The sequence below is a fragment of the Pseudophryne corroboree genome (assembly GCF_028390025.1).
Source record: "Pseudophryne corroboree isolate aPseCor3 chromosome 3 unlocalized genomic scaffold, aPseCor3.hap2 SUPER_3_unloc_63, whole genome shotgun sequence".
Classification (NCBI taxonomy): Eukaryota; Metazoa; Chordata; class Amphibia; order Anura; family Myobatrachidae; genus Pseudophryne; species Pseudophryne corroboree.
The window spans coordinates 240,053-257,743 of record NW_026967556.1 but is presented as its reverse complement, the minus strand read 5'-3'; the positions used below and the strand labels follow the sequence as shown (position 1 = coordinate 257,743).

Sequence of the window (17,691 nt, the reverse complement as noted above, 5' to 3'; positions counted from 1 at the left end):
CCACGCCGTCAAAGACAGACGATCCAGATGACTGTGACAACAAGGACCCTGCATTAGCAGATCAGGACGTTGAGGGAGCAGTATTGGTGCTTCCACGGACATTCTCAGTAGATCTGTGTACCAATGCCTTCTTAGCCAAGCTGGAGCTATTAGAATTATTGCTCCCTGTGCTTGCTTTATTTTTCTCACTACTCTGGGTAACAGAGATATTGGAGGGAACAGATATGCCAGATTAAATTTCCATTCTACTGACAGTGCGTCTACAAGGACCGCTCCGGGATCCTTGGTTCTTGATCCGTACTTCAGAACTTTGTTGTTTAGACGAGACGCCATGAGGTCTATCTCTGGTAGACCCCATCTGTTCGCTATTGTCTGAAACACTTCTGGGTGTAATGCCCATTCGGTTTCCTGAATGGTGTGTCGACTGAGAAAATCCGCTTCCCAGTTCAGTACACCCGGGACAAACAGTGCTGACAATGCTGGGAGATTGAGTTCTGCTCATCTTAGAATGGGAGTTACTTCCTCCATCAATCTTTTGCTGTGAGTTCCTCCTTGATGATTGAGGTACGCAACTGCTGTCGCATTGTCTGAGCGAATCTGGACCGGTCTTCCTTGCAGACTGTCCTTTGCCTGAACTAGAGCCATATAAATGGCCCTTATTTCCAACAGATTTATTGGCAGGCGACTTTCCCTTACGGTCCATTTTCCCTGGAACCAAAGGCTTCCGAGTACCACATCCCAGCCTTGCAGACTGGCATCTGTTGTCAGGACTTGCCACTCTTTTATCCAAAAGGGTCTCCCCTTGTTTAAATGGTCTGTCTGTAGCCACCACGCTAGAGACCTTTTTACATTTACTGGAAACGTTATCATCTGCTTTTTTATCGTCTGATGATTTCCGTTCCATTTGGTCAGAATAAGGTGCTGTAATTGTCTGGAGTGGAATTGCGTATATTCCACCATGTCGAAGGTTGATACCATCAGACCCAACAGTGGCATTGATGCATGGACTGACATTGTCTGGGTGTGCAACGCTTCCTGAGTCATGAACTGCACCTTGACCATCTTTTTCTCTGGTAAGAAAACTCTCTGTAGGTCTGAATCCAATATGGCCACCAAATGAACCATCCGCTGTAATGGATCCATAGACGACTTTTCCCATTTTATGAGCCACCCGTGTCTCTGTAGACAAACTATTGTCTGTTGAAGATGGCTCAAAAGTAAATCTTGCGATGTGCTAAGATTAACAGGTCGTCGAGGTATGGGAATATTCTTATCCCCTGTTTGCGCAGACAAGCTGCCATAACCACCATGATCTTGGTAAACACCCTGGGTGCTATTGCTAGCCTGAAGGGCAGAGCTTGGAACTGAAAATGTTCCTGGAGGATGGCAAACCTGAGGTAACACTGATGAGACAGTGCTATAGGCACATGTAGGTAAGCATCCCGTACACCCAGAGATACCATGTAATCTCCCGGTTCCATGGCCAACATTATGGAGCGCAACGTCTCCATGTGGAACTTCGGGATCCAATGTATTTGTTTAACATTTTTAGATTGAGAATTGGTCGATATGACCCATTTGGCTTCTGTATAAGAAATAGATTGGAGTAAAACCCCTGTCCCCTTTGTGATGGAGGTACTGGGACAATCACACCAGACTGCAGTAATTTTTGGACTGCTGCTTGCAAGGCATTGGCCTTTGACTCTATACGAGACGGGCTGGTGCAAAAAAATCTTTGAGGAGGCTGCCTCCTGAATGGGAACCCATACCCCTGAGATACCACCTTCTGCACCCAAGCAACTGTTGTTGACTGTTGCCATATGTGTGCAAAAATGAAGGAGTCGGCCCCCAACCCTGGCATCCTCCAGGCGGAGGCCTGTCTCTTCAGGCTGATGGTTTCTGTTCAGGCTTGGAAGCTGGCTTTTTGCTAGCCCACTGCTTCCTACCCCTGGTTTTGAACTGGGGTTGCTTAGACTCCTCTTTAGCTTTCGCTTTACTTTGCCAACGAAATGAGCAAAACTTTAAACCCTTGGACTTAGGGTTATAAATAGCCGGAAATCTGACCTTCTTTGATTCAGCCTCTGATTCTAGGATATCAGAAAATGGTTTCCCAAACAATATATTACCAACGAAAGGCAATGCTTCCAATTCTTTCTTGGATTCCGCATCTGCTTTCCAGGTACGTAGCCAAACTGCTCTGCGAGCAGCTACTGTCAAGGCTGAAGCTTTAGAAGCAACTGTACCCATATCAATTGCTGCTTGTTCTAAGTATTGGGCAGATTGTCTCAAACGGCTTAAAAGGTACTCTTGCTCCGAAGTAGGAGAAGAGATGTCATTTCTAGTTCCTCTATCCATTCGCCCATTGCCTTTGCTACCCAGGCTGAAGCCATAGCAGGTCTTACCACTGCTCCTACTAGAGAAAATAAATGTTTCCAAAAACTATCTACCCTTCTGTCAGTGACATCATTTAGCGAGGTAGATGACAGTGGTAAAGCAGATTTATGCACAATCGCAGAACATGTGCATCTACTTTTAGAGGAACTTCTCTTTACGAACAATCCGCAGCTGGAAATGGATAATAAGAATTCCATCTTTTCGGAATCTTATATTTCTTACTGGGCGTCGCCCAAGACTCATCCATCATTTCTGTCAGTTCGTTTGACGCTGGGAATTCAGTTTTCACTGATTTTGTTCGTTTAAACACAGGTGCTTTAGATTTTATCACTGTTTTAGCTGGCTCTTCCAAAGAGAGAACAGCCTTCACAGCATCAGTAAGTTCAGCTACATCCTCTGAACTAAAGCTCTGCGACTGATCACCATACGGATTATTTGAATATACTGTATCATCATCTGTTGTATCATCTTATGTAGTCTGCCACATAGACGCATCTGTCTTAGTCTTACCTGTCCCTTGGTTGCTTGTAGAGGCTACTGGAACCAAGCCGTAGGAAGGGAGCTGCATGTATGGGTTCATAGTGTAACCTAACCCTTGAGGTGGTGCTACCGGAGCTAACCTGTCCGCTATTGAAGATAGAGTCTTTGCGACCATATTCCATGGTGGCTCTGTTGGTGGTTGAACTAACTCCTGTTTTTTACTTCGCTGAAAAGCGAAACAGTTTGCACACAACCCCTCATAAGTGACCAATTGATCCACATCAATTAACCCTGTCTTATAAGATAAGCATGTTAGGGATGTAGGAGTGCCTGATAAATTCTCCTCATCACTTTTGCCGCTCACAGACATGGTAATAATCTGTTAATGACTACAGAGGGTCAGAACAGGACTGACATTACACAGAAAAGTCAGCACACATACTAGCAGTCAGTCACATGTTAAAGCATTAGACATTGTCATATGAGACTACAATCACCATCATAACAACTTATACATTAGTAGGAAAATTGTACTTCTGTTTCTAACTGGTTCTTTTCCAACATAACATGCAGAAAACACAGTAATATACAGGTCTCATATGCAATAGGTACTAAAAATTAACAATTCAAACTAAGAAGTAGAAGGAATTTTTAGTACTGTATACCCTGCCTTCAGAGAGCGGGATACAAGGAGACTCACCACACTTCCATATCCAAGCAAATACACTCGTAAGACGCTGAGTGGATTCAGACGCTACTGATGTACACTACCGCTCATGATAACTGACACAGTCGCTCCTGCGGACACGGACGCTCAGCGACTTCCACGTGTATGCAGACGCTAAGGCCTGCGACTAGGTCTGGGCGGGATCTCTAGTGTACACAACCGCAGCGTCTAAGTTGCGACCGAGTACCCTCGTGGTAGCATCTGAGCCGGAAGTGAGGTCATTCAGTTCATGAAACGAGAGACACGTGGAAACTGGTCATGAACTCGGAGGAGGGGCGGCCAGGAGAGCGTCTGAATCCCCCTGCTGACTTAAACCCTAAGGATCGTGGCCTCTACCTAGTCCTGGCGCCTATGATCCCCGGAGCGTAGCGCTGTTGCCCCAGAGAGTGTTCGGCGCATCAACACACTGTTTGTAGTCTCCACCAAAGGCAGCGTAGCTGTGTCCTGACCCCTCTAGTAAGAGGAAGTCCATAGACTCACCGTCTCCCCATGCTCCGGCCACAGCCTGGTTACGTCTGCTGGACCTGCTAGAACATCCGACACAGACGCCCATCGAGACAGCACTAATACCCGAAGGTAAGCGTTGTTGCGACCCGGTGAGGAGTTGTTGGAGCGACTCTTTCTAGCATGCGTTTAAGACGCTATTAACAAAAGTCGCTCAAAAAAACATAGTAAGTCTATAAAAATGAAATAATAAAAGCTTGAGGCTATTCTCACAGCAGCTCTGTGACCATGAGGCTTCCTGCCGCACCAAGCAAAAAACTGATCTGACTGAGTCAGTGGGTGGGACTATATGGTGAAGGCCCCGATGCATCCTGAGAGGCCAGAAAGATTGTGACCATGTTGGTGCCATTTCCGCTGTCCCTCAACCATATCCCAATGTTATCCTGTGGACCCAGCCAGAGAAAGTCACAGTTTGTACAATGCAGAGGTTATTACTGACAATAATACTGCACTGGACTAGCTTATATTGCTAAATAGTCAATAGATATAACACTACACAGTAAGAACTGGATGTATATCACAGGGTAATTGTACTATAAAACCCTGCCTAAATGCACTCTCTTACTAACACTGACTAAAAAGGCAGGTAGAATACTTAAGTGTCATGTAAAGTCACAGCGCTGACAACCAGGCGGCTTTACATAGGAGGATTTGCCCAAGCAGTCCCAGGAACAGTGAGCTGAGGGATAATGGCGCCGCAGACACTGACAGGGAGTGAGGAAAAGACAGAGATGCAGCTCCAGGGCGGGAACACTTGCTGGAAATGGCGCCCTGGGGCTGGGGGAGGGGCTTCAGGTCTAAGCCTTATCCCCTCTGCTGGCAAAACCACCGGGTAGTGTGGGCGATATAAAAACTGGTTTAGAGAGAAAAGCTGACCTGCGCCCATGCCCTGGTGATCTAGTGGGATTGCCTGTACTGCCGAAGTGTCCACCGCCAGCGTGCACGGCCCGCCTCCCACTGACCGCACCGGATCGCGATAAAGTCAGGGTCCCGCGAGCGGGACCCACTTACCACCTCCCGAAGCGCGGCCACGCGATCCCGGAGAGCCCCAGCCGTGTGTGTCTAACGTGAAGAAACCTGGAGCCTCCGCTGTAGGTACCCGGCAACCAGGGCTCGGGAGTGTACAGCACCGCTGGGGAGAGCTGGAGCTGCAGCAGAGAATGTCACAAGACATTTACCACCGCTGCTGCCATTGAAGTCTTCACTTTTTACTTCATAAAAAGCTTTTCTCAGGGCTGCTTGGAGCAGCCCCTCTGTTAACTGCCTGCTTACTGCAGCACCAACTTACAAAACTGAGCTCCTGTGCGGAGGGGCGGGGTTATAGAGGAGGCGGGGCTGTGCATTCTGGGAACAGTCTAAGCTTTGAGCCTGTTGGTGCCTCGGATCAAGAGCCTACTCTACACCCCCATTGTCCAATCCTTGTGGAGCCCAGTGTACCCCGCAGCTGAAATCCTGTTTTCTCATACATCCTAGAGGATGCTGGGGTCCACTTCATGACCATGGGGTTTATACCAAAGCTCCAGTACGGGCGGGAGGGAGAGTGCGGATGACCCTGCAGCACCGATTGACCAAACTTGAGGTCTTCATTGGCCAAGGTGTCAAACTTATAGAATTTAGCAAATGTGTTTCACCCTGACCAAGTAGCTGCTCGACAAAGTTGCAATGCCGAGACCCCCCGGGCAGCCGTTATAACGGCAATCCAGCCATAGAATGAGCTTGCTGAATCGTACCTCTGATCCAGCGTGCAATAGTCTGCTTGGAAGCAGGACACCCAATTTTGTTGGGAGCATACAGGACAAACAAAGACTCTGTTTTCCGTATTCTAGCTGTTCTAGCGACATAAATCTTCAAAGCCCTAACCACATCTAGATACTTTGACTCAGTGAATGTGTCAGGAATTACTGGCACCACAATAGGTTGGTTTATGTGGAAAGATGAAACCCCCTTTGGAAGAAAATGTTGACGAGTTCTCAACTCTGCCCTATCTTCATGGAAGATCAGGTAAGGGCTCTTGTGAGATAAGGCCCCCAATTCAGACACCCGCCGTGCGGATGCCAATGCCAAAAGCATCACCACTTTCCAAATGAGAAACTTCTACTCTATCTCTTGTAGAGGCTCAAACCAATCCGATTGAAGGAACTGCAATACCAGAGTAAGGTCCCATGGTGCCACTGGAGGCACAAATGGAGGCTGGATGTGCAGAACCCCTTTCACGAAGGTCTGAACCTCTGGAAGAGAGGCCAATTGTTTTTGGAAGAACACTGACAAGACCAAAATCTGGACCTTGATTGATCGCATTCGGAGGCCCGCCTCCACACCAGCCTGCAGAAAATGGAGAAAACGTCCCAACTGAAACTCTTCCGTAGGAGCCTTCTTGGATTCACACCAAGATACATATTTTCTGCAAATACGGTGGTAAAGTTTCAACGTTACTCCTTTCCTGGCCTGAATAAGAGTGGGGACGATTTCCTTGGGAATACCCTTTCGGGCTAGGATTCGCCGCTCAACAACCATGCCGTCAAACGTAGCTGCGGTAAGTCTTTATACACGCACGGCCCCTGCTGTAACAGGTCCTCGCGAAGAGGAAGAGGATCTTCTATGAGCTACTCCTGAAGATCTGGGCACCAAGCCCTCCTTGGCCAGTCTGGGGCAATGAAGATTGCTCGAACTCCTGTTCTTCTAATGATCCTGAGCCCTTTTGGGATCAGCGGAAGTGGAGGAAAGACATACACTGACCGGAAAACCCACTGGGCCACTAGCGCATCCACCGTTAATGCTTGAGGTTCTCTCGACCTGGAACAATATCTCTGAAGCTTCTTGTTGAGACGAGATGCCATCATGTCTACTTGAGGAACTCCCCAAAGACTTGTCACCTCTGCGAAGACTTCTTGGTGGAGGCCCCACTCTCCTGGATGGAAATCAGGTCTGCTGAGGAAGTCTGCTTCCCAGTTGTCTACTCCCGGAATGAAAATTGCTGACAGAGCCTTTAGATGTCTTTCTGCCCAGAGGAGAATCTTCGTCACCTCTGCCATTGCCGCTCTGCTTTTCGTTACACCCTGCCTGTTTATGTACGCGACTGCTGTTACATTGTCCGACTGGATCTGCATGGGATGATCTTGAAGATGTACCGCTTGTTGAAAGCCGTTGTAAATGGCTCTCAATTCCAGCACGTTTATGTGAAGGCAGGCTTCCTGACTAGACCATTTCCCTTGGAAGCTTCCTCCCTGAGCGACAGCTCCCCAGCCTCGGAGACTTGCATCCGTGGTCACCAGGAGCCAGTCCTGAATCCCGAATCTGCGTACCTCCAGTAGGTGAGAGCTGTGTAACCACCACAGGAGTGAAATCCTAGCTTTTGACGACAGGATTATCTTTCGGTTCATGTGTAGGTGGGAACCCGACCATTTGTCCAACAGGTCCTACTGGAAAACTCTGACATGGAACCTGCCAAACTGTATGGCCTCGTAGGCCGCCACCATTTTCCCCAACAACCGAATGCACTGATGGATCGACACACTTGTTTCGAAAGGGCTTTCTACGTAATCTCCTATTGTACAGTCATACTAACCTACAGTTTCTTAGATCTTTAAATTGCGGACGTTATAGAGAATGAAAATACACAGACATTTTCACCAGAGAATGTTAGTATCATTTAATTTTTCTCCAGACGAAAGATCCGCTATAAATGGGAGATTAACTAGGCTTTTTTAGTGATCACCTGCTGCCCAGGGGCCTGACCGGATCGTTCCTCTAGCCAGGGGCAAAACCGGACCGTTCCTCCTGCCAGGGGCAAAACCGGACCCCATGCTCTAGCCCAGAGGCAAAACCGGAACGATCCTCTAGCCAGGGGCAAAACAGGACCGTTCCTCTAGCCAGGGGCAAAACAGGACCGTTCCTCTAGCCAGGGGCAAAACCGGACCGATGCTCTAGCCCAGGGGCAAAACCGGAACGATACTCTAGCCCAGGGGCAAAATCGGACCGATCCTCTAGCCAAGGGACGTAACAGGACCGATCCTCTAGCCAAGGGACGTAACAGGACCGATCCTCTAGCCAAGGGGCGTAACCAGACCATTCTTCTATCAAGGTGTCTATCCCTCTCTACATGATCTCAACTCTGTATAACAGGGATTGTCTAGATACCTTCTCCAGGACATCTGTACAGAATATCACTCCCCATAATCAATCTGTTTGCTCATGAAGGATGAACTTTTCTATCTATGAGGTCTCTACTTGCAGACATACTAGCAATGAAGTACCTATATTAAGGAATGAAGACCATCCTGTCACATACACTTCCCATTACTCTGCTTTAGAAAATAAGAACTATTAAGAGGTTCCAATTCTTAATTAAAGCATGGTCCACTAAATCCAGTGACCTCCTATTATGCATTACTCATCCGTGTGCTGAAGACCAATGTCACGGCCTACTCGAAAAAGGAGACTGGCGTTCCAGGGCAGAGAGCTCAGTTCTCAGCTTGCCTTCTTATTGCCGAGACTCAACACCATGTTAGTTACAGAAAACAAATCCTACCTGACCTCAGTGACATGATACGAAGACTATGGGATTAATATGTGCTGATGGCTCCTGATGTATGAGATATACCAGAGAGTGTGGGGAGGAGACTGGTCAGATCTCTGGGCTAGTAACACACAGTGACATGATGTGAGGAGGAGAGCAGGAGTATAATAGGGGCTGATGGCTCCTGATGTATGAGATATACCAGAGAGTGTGGGGAGGAGACTGGTCAGATCTCTGGGCTGGTAACACACAGTGACATGATGTGAAGGGGGAGAGCAGGAGTATAATAGGGGCTGATGGCTCCTGATGTATGAGATACACCAGAGAGTGTGGGGAGGAGACTGGTCAGATCTCTGGGCTGGTAACACAGTGACATGATGTGAGGGAGAGAGCAGGAGTATAATAGGGGCTGATGGCTCCTGATGTATGAGATATGCCAGAGAGTGTGGGGAGGAGATTGGTCAGATCTCTGGGCTGGTAACACAGTGACATTATGTGAAGGGGAGAGCAGGAGTATAATAGGGGCTTAAGTCTTCTGATGTATGAGATACACCAGAGAGTGTGGGGAGGAGACAGGTCAGATCTCTGGGCTGGTAACACACATACATGATGTGAGGCGGAGAGCTGGAGTATAATAGGGGCTGATGGCCACTGATGTACAATACACCCCAGAGAGTGTGGGGAGGAGACTGGTCAGATATCTGGGCTGGTAACACACAGTGACATGATGTGAGGAGGAGAGCAGGAGTATAATAGGGGCTGATGTCTCCTGATGTATAAGATACACCAGAGAGTGTGGGGAGGAGACTGTTCAGATCTCTGGGCTGGTAACACAGTGACATGATGTGAAGGGGAGAGCAGGAGAATAATAGGGGCTGATGACTCCTGATGTATGAGATACACCAGAGAGTGTGGGGAGGAGTCTGGTCAGATCTCTGGGCTGGTAACACACAGTGACATGATGTGAGGGGGAGAGCAGGAGTATAATAGGGGCTTAAGTCTTCTGATGTATGAGATACACCAGAGAGTGTGGGGAGGAGACTGGTCAGATCTATGGGCTGGTAACACAAAGTGACATGATGTGAGGAGGAGAGCAGGAGTATAATAGGGGCTGATGGTTCCTGATGTATGAGATACACCAGAGAGTGTGGGGGGGAGACTGGTCAGATCTCTGGGCTGGTAACACACAGTGACATCATGTGAGGGTGAGAGCAGGAGTATAATAGGGGCTGATGTCTCCTAATGTATAAGATACACCAGAGAGTGTGGGAAGGAGACTGGTCAGATCTCTGGGCTGGTAACACACAGTGACATGATGTGAGGAGGAGAGCAGGAGTATAATAGAGGCTGATATCTCCTGATGTATGAGATACACCAGAGAGTGTGGGGAGGAGACTGGTCAGATCTCTGGGCTCGTAACACACAGTGACATGATGTGAGGGGGAGAGCAGGAGTATAATAGAGGCTGATGGCTCCTGATGTATGAGATACACCAGAGAGTGTGGGGAGGAGACTGGTCAGATCTCTGGGCTGGTAACACACAGTGACATGATGTGAGGGGAGAGCAGGAGTATAATAGAGGTGATGGCTCCTGACTCCACACTGGGAAAAAACAAATTCCTCATTAGTTTTTACTGACAGAGGAGGGTGTAGGATAAGAGATTGCTGTAGTGACTGAGGAAGGAGAATATGTGACACTTTCCTGTAATAAGTGTTTATTACTCACCTGTGCTGATATCTGTAGGGATTTCCTCCTCCTTAGACTGCTGATCACCCCTCACATACGTCTCTTCTTCTGCCTCTGTATCTTCTACCTTTATATCAGTAACATACGTCTCCTCTTCTCCCTCTGTATCTTCTGCCGTTATATCAGTCACATACGTCTCTTCTTCTCCCTCTGTATCTTCTGCCTTTATATCAGTCACATACGTCTCTTCTTCTCCCTCTATATCTTCTGCCTTTATATCAGTCACATACGTCTCTTCTTCTCCCTCTGTATCTTCTGCCTTCATATCAGTCACATACGTCTCTTCTTCTCCATCTATATCTTCTGCCTTTGTATCAGTCACATATGTCTCTTTTTCTCCCTCTGTATCTTTGATATTAATATTATTTAATTGGGCTTCATCCTATGTAAACAAGACAAATATAATGACACACAGCTCCTCTACAGATCATATAGTGACAGTCACTTTGATTTATTGGGGAGACCCTAAATACCACCTACCTGATCCTCCTGTGGGATCCTGTGATTCTCCTCTGTACAATCCTGGGAATACAGAGGACGGGGACATCTCTCTGGGGTATCTCTGTTACTGGGCCCATCTGTAGGAGACACACAGTGACTGAGTACAGTGTATATATGTGATTATCAGATGATGTGTGTATATAGGGGCCCCCATACCTGCTCTCCCTTGTACAAAACATGACAGTCTCCTCTTACCCAGTGATGTGAGGGGCCGGTGATTCTCCATCATCAAGTCCTTGTACAGACCCCTGTGTTCCTCTATATACTCCCCCTCCTGCATGGAGACATAGACAGTGACATCATGACACCTTATAGGAACCTGACACACACAGTGATACAGTCATCACCCAGACACATCCCCTGGTGTTACTGTATAATGTCCCATTCCCAGCAGTCACCTCTCCAGTCATCACCCAGACACATCCCCTGGTGTTACTGTATAATGCCCCATTCCCAGCCGTCACCTCTCCAGTCATCAACCAGACACGTCCCCTGATGTTACTGTATAATGTCCCATTCTCTGCAGTCATCTCTCCAGTCATCACCCAGACACGTCCCCTGGTGTTACTGTATAATGTCCCATTCCCAGCAGTCACCTCTCCAGTCATCACCCAGACACATCCCCCGGTGTTACTGTATAATGTCCCATTCCCAGCAGTCACCTCTCTAGTCATCACCCAGACAGATGCCCTGGTGTTACTGTATAATGTCCCATTCCCAGCAGTCGCCTCTTCAGTCATCGCTCAGACACATCCCCTGGTGTTACTGTATAATGTCCCATTCCCAGCGGTCACCTCTCCAGTCGTCACCCAGAAACTTCCTCTGGTGTTACTGTATAATGCCCCATTCCCAACAGTCACCTCTCCAGTCATCACCCAGACACGCCCCCTGGTGTTACTGTATAATGCCCCATTCCCAGCAGTCACCATCCAGACACATCCCCTGGTGTTACTGTATAATGTCCCATTCCCAGCAGTCACCTCTCCAGTCATCACCCAGACACATCCCCTGGTGTTACTGTATAATGTCCCATTCCCAGCAGTCACCTCTCCAGTCCTCACCCAGACACATCCCCTGGTGTTACTGTATAATGTCCCATTCCCAGCAGTCACCTCTCCAGTCATCACCCAGACACATCCCCCTGTGTTACTGTTTAATGTCCCATTCCCAGCAGTCACCTCTCCAGTCACCACCCAGACACATACCCTGGTGTTACTGTATAATGCCCTATTCCCAGCAGTCACCTCTCCAGTCATCACCCAGACACATCCCCTGGTGTTACTGTATAATGTCCCATTCCCAGCAGCCACCTCTCAGTCATCACCCAGACACGTCCCCTGGTGTTACTGTATAATGTCCCATTCCCAGCAGTCACTTCTCCAGTCATCACCCAGACACATCCCCTGGTGTTACTGTATAATGTCCCATTCCCAGCAGTCACTTCTCCAGTCATCACCCAGACACATCCCCTGGTGTTACTGTATAATGTCCCATTCCCAGCAGCCACCTCTCCAGTCAGCAACTGAATGATCTTGTTGGTGAGTTCCAGGATTTTCTGGTCATTGTGTCTCTCATGTATCAGTGAGTGAGGTGTAGGCACCGTGATTGGGCTTTGGGTTCTACTCAGTCCTCCTGACACACGGGGCTGGCTGTTGAGTATCTCACACTCACTGGATGTCTTCTTCACTACTGTGTAATCCTGTGTAATGGAGGAGACATCAAATATCAATATATACACTCCCAGACCCACCCCCCCCATCACCTCCCCAGTCCTGTCCCTGTATTATTATTATTATAGTATTATTACTATAGACATAAGTTACATCACAGTGACGCTTCCATATCCCCTCACCTCCCTGTATTATTACTATAGATATATGTGATGTCACTGTGACACTCCCAGATCCCCTCACCTCCCCAGTCATGCCCCTGTATTATTACTATAGATAAGTGATGTCACTGTGATGCTCCGAGATTCCCTCACCTCCCCAGTAAAATACCTGTATTAGTACTATAGATATAAGCGATGTCACAGTGAGGCTGCCAGATCCCCTCACCTCCCAATTCAGGTCCCTGAATTATTACTATAGATATATAAGTGTTGTTAATGTGACAGTCCCAGATCCCCTCACCTCCCCAGTCATATACCTGTATTGTTACTATAGATATAAGTGATGTTACTGTGCCAGTCCCAGATCCCCTCACCAACCCCAGTCATGTCCCTGTATTAGTACGATAGATATGTGATGTCACTGTGACGCTCCCAGATCACCTCACCTCCCCAGTCATGTCCCTGTATTATTACTAGATATATGTGATGTCTCTGTGACACTCCCAGATTCACTTACCTCCAGTTATGTCCCTTTATTATTACTATAGATATAAGTGATGTCACTGTGACGTTCCCAGATCTCCTCATCTCCCCAGTCATGTCCCTGTTTTATTACTAAAGATAAAAGTGATGTCACAGTGATGCTCCCAGATCCCCTCACCTCCCCAGTCATGTCCCTGTATTATTACTATAGATATCAGATCATAATGATGCTCCCATATCCTCTCACCTCCCCAGTCATGTCCCTCTATTATGACTATAGATATTAGTGATGTCACTGTGACGCTCCCAGATCCCCTTACCTCCCCAGTCATGTCCCTCTATTATGACTATAGATATTAGTGATGTCACTGTGACGCTCCCAGATCCCCTCACCTCCCCAGTCATGTCCCTGTATTATTACTAGAGATATATGTGATGTCACTGTGACACTTCCAGATCCAGTCATGTCCCTGTATTATTACTAGAGATATATGATGCCACTGTGACACTTACAGATCCCCTCAACTCCCCAGGCATGTCCCTGTATTATTACAGGAGATATATGTGATGTCACTGTGACACTTCCAGATTCCCTAACATTCCCAGTATTATTACTATAGATGTAAGTGATGTTACTGTGACACTCCCAGATTCCCTCACCTCCCCGTCATATACATATATTATTACTATACATATAAGTGATGTAACTGTGACAGTCCCAAATCCCCTCCCCTCCCCCAGTCATGTCCCTGTATTAGTACGATAGATATGTGATGTCACTGTGACGCTCCCAGATCACCTCACCTCCCCAGTCATGTCCCTGTATTATTACTATAGATATAAGTGATGTCTCTGTGATACTCCCAGATCCCCTCACCTCCCCAGTCATATACCTGTATTATTACTATAGATAACAGTGACATCACTGTGACGCTCCCAGATCCCCCTCACCTCCACAGTCATGTCTCTGTTTTATTACTATAGATTTAAGTGATGTCACTGTGACACTCCCAGTACCCCTCACGTCCACAGCCATGTCCCTGTATTATTACTAGAGATAAATGTGATGTCACTGTGACACTTCCAGATCCAGTCATGTCCCTGTATTATTACTAGAGATATATGATGCCACTGTGACACTTACAGATCCCCTCAACTCCCCAGGCATGTCCCTTACAGGAGATATATGTGATCTCACTGTGACACTTCCAGATCCCCTACAGTCATGTCCCTGTATTATTACTATAGATATAAGTGATGTCACTGTGACGCTCCCAGATCTCCTCATCTCCCCAGTCATGTCCCTGTTTTATTACTATAGATTTAAGTGATGTCACTGTGACACTCCCAGTACCCCTCACGTCTACAGTCATGTCCCTGTTTTATTACTATAGATATAAGTGATGTCACTGTGACACTCCCAGATCCCCTCACCTCCCCAGTCATGTCCCTGTATTATTACTATAGATATAAGTGATGTTACTGTGACACTCCCAGATCTCCTCATCTCCCCAGTCATGTCCCTGTTTTATTACTATAGATTTAAGTGATGTCCCTTTGACACTCCCATTACCCCTCACGTCTACAGTCATGTCCCTGTTTTATTACTATAGATAATAAGAATTTACTTACCGATAATTCTATTTCTCGTAGTCCGTAGTGGATGCTGGGGACTCCGTAAGGACCATGGGGATCAGCGGCTCCGCAGGAGACTGGGCACAAAAGTAAAGCTTTAGGACAACCTGGTGTGCACTGGCTCCTCCCCCTATGACCCTCCTCCAAGCCTCAGTTAGGATACTGTGCCCGGACGAGCGTACACAATAAGGAAGGATTTTGAATCCCGGGTAAGACTCATACCAGCCACACCAATCACACCGTATAACTTGTGATCTAAACCCAGTTAACAGCATGATAACAGAGGAGCCTCTAGAAAAGATGGCTCACTACAGCAATAACCCGATTTTTGGTAACAATAACTATGTACCAGTATTGCAGACAATCCGCACTTGGGATGGGCGCCCAGCATCCACTACGGACTACGAGAAATAGAATTATCGGTAAGTAAATTCTTATTTTCTCTGACGTCCTAGTGGATGCTGGGGACTCAGTAAGGACCATGGGGATTATACCAAAGCTCCCAAACGGGCGGGAGAGTGCGGATGACTCTGCAGCACCAATGAGAGTACTCCAGGTCCTCCTCAGCCAGGGTATCAAATTTGTAGAATTTTACAAACTTATTTGCTCCTGACCAAGTAGCTGCTTGGCAAAGTTGTAAAGCCGAGACCCCTCGGGCAGCCGCCCACGATGAGCCCACCTTCCTCGTGGAGTGGGCATTGACAGATTTTTGGCTGTGGCAGGCCTGCCACAGAATGTGCAAGCTGAATTGTACTACAAATCCAACGAGCAATAGTCTGCTTAGAAGCAGGGGCACCCAGCTTGTTGGGTGCATAGAGGATAAACAGCGAGTCAGATTTTCTGACTCCAGCCGTCCTGGAATATATATATTCAGGGCCCTGACAACGTCTAGCAACTTGGAGTCCTCCAAGTCCCTAGTAGCCGCAGGCACCACAATAGGTTGGTTCAGGTGAAACGCTGAAAACCACCTTAAGGAGAAACTGAGGACGAGTCCTCAATTCCGCCCTGTCCGAATGAAAAATCAAATAAGGCTTTTACAGGATAAAGCCGCCAATTCTGACACGCACCTGGCCCAGGCCAGGGCCAACAGCATGATCACTTACCACGTGAGATATTTTAACTCCACAGATTTAAGTGGTTCAAACCAATGTGACTTTTGGAACCCAAAAACTACATTGAGATCCCAAGGTGCCACTGGAGGCACAAAAGGAGGCTCTCCCTTGACAAACATCTGTACTTCAGGGACTGCAGCACTCCCTTGACAAACATCTGTACTTCAGGGACTGAAGCTAGTTCTTTCTGGCAAAAAATTGACAGGACCGAAATTTGAACCTTAATGGACCCCAATTTCAGGCCCATAGACACTCCTGTTTGCAGGAAATGTAGGAATCGACCCAGTTGAAATTCCTCCGTCGAGCCTTACTGGCCTCGCACCACGCAACATATTTTCGCCAAATGCGGTGATAATGTTTTGCGGTTACATCCTTCCTGGCTTTGATCAGGGTAGGGATGACTTATCCGGAATGCCTTTTTCTGCTAGGATCCGGCGTTCAACCGCCATGCCGTCAAACGCAGCAGCGGTAAGTCTTGGAACAGACAGCGTCCTTGCTGGAGCAGGTCCCTTCTTAGAGGTAGAGGCCACGGATCCTCCGTGAGCATCTCTTGAAGTTCCGGGTACCAAGTCCTTCTTGGCCAATCCGGAGCCACGAATATAGTGCTTACTCCTCTCCGTCTTATAATTCTCAGTACCTTGGGTATGAGAGGTAGAGGAGGGAACACATACACTGACTGGTACACCCACGGTGTTACCAGAGCGTCTACAGCTATTGCCTGAGGGTCCCTTGACCTGGCACAATACCTGTCGAGTTTTTCCCAACGGTTTATAATCATGTGGAAGACTTCTGGGTGAAGTCCCCACTCTCCCGGGTGGAGGTCGTGTCTGCTGAGGAAGTCTGCTTCACAGTTGTCCACTCCCGGAATGAATACTGCTGACAGTGCTATCACTGCCATTGCCCTCCTGCTTCTTGTGCCACCCTTGTTTACGTGGGTGACTGCCGTGATGTTGTCCGACTGGATCAACACCGGCTGACCTTGAAGCAGAGGTCTTGCTAAGCTTAGAGCATTGTAAATGGCCCTTAGCTTCAGGATATTTATGTGAAGTGCTGTCTCCAGGCTTGACCATAAGCCCTGGAAATTTCTTCCCTGTGTGACTGCTCCCCAGCCTCGCAGGCTGGCATCCGTGGCCACCAGGACCCAGTCAGTGTTCACAAATACGCGCTATAGCGCGTATTTTACCCGGATCTGAAGGCGGGGACTCACTTTTCAAAAATGGGAGGGTCCCCGGGTCGCGCTCCGCTGCAGCCAACTACTTGTAAATTGAAGGGGACGGCGCTTCTTGCCCGTACAGAGTGGAGCCTTACCACTGGCAGTCTGGCGGTGCCCCCTCCCCCTCTTGGTCACGTGCAGTGACCAGGAGGGGGAGGGGGCACCGCCACACTGCCTGTGGTAAGGCTCCACTCTGTACAGGCAGGAAGCGCCGTCCCCTTCAATTTACAAGTAGTTGGCTGCAGCGGCTTCACACGGGAGCCGGGCCGAGAGAGAAGACGGCTCTGCGGCTGCTGTACGCTGCGGGCAGGCGGGCGGTGACTCGCCAACTGCAGCTCCCTCCCAACCCGATATCTGCCTCCCTCTCGGCTGCCTCCGGTGTGCTCTCCCGCGATCTGTGTGAAGGAGAGCAGCGGTGACCGGCCAGGAACCTCACCTCCAGCCCCTGCCGTGCTCTGCCACCATGCTGCTGGGGAGAAGAGCGGGCTGCACCATTACCATCAGGTGTCCCCAGCATCCCTACGGACGCCCAGCTAGCGGGCCTGTGA

The 17,691-nt window shown here is 48.3% G+C and overlaps 1 protein-coding gene across 2 annotated transcripts in view; it reads right to left on the bottom strand.

Annotated features, from left to right (window-relative positions):
- Positions 1 to 17,691, bottom strand: part of LOC134984556 (zinc finger protein 665-like) — a 43,875-nt gene that overhangs the window by 13,248 nt on the left and 12,936 nt on the right. For both annotated transcript variants that reach the window (XM_063950112.1, XM_063950113.1), the window contains exons 3-6: positions 12,377 to 12,568; positions 11,065 to 11,143; positions 10,849 to 10,946; positions 10,348 to 10,750 (exon numbers count right to left, since the gene is read on the bottom strand). In XM_063950112.1, the coding sequence (XP_063806182.1) occupies positions 10,348 to 10,750; positions 10,849 to 10,946; positions 11,065 to 11,143; positions 12,377 to 12,568 (772 nt within the window). The remainder of the gene's footprint in view (positions 1 to 10,347; positions 10,751 to 10,848; positions 10,947 to 11,064; positions 11,144 to 12,376; positions 12,569 to 17,691) is intronic.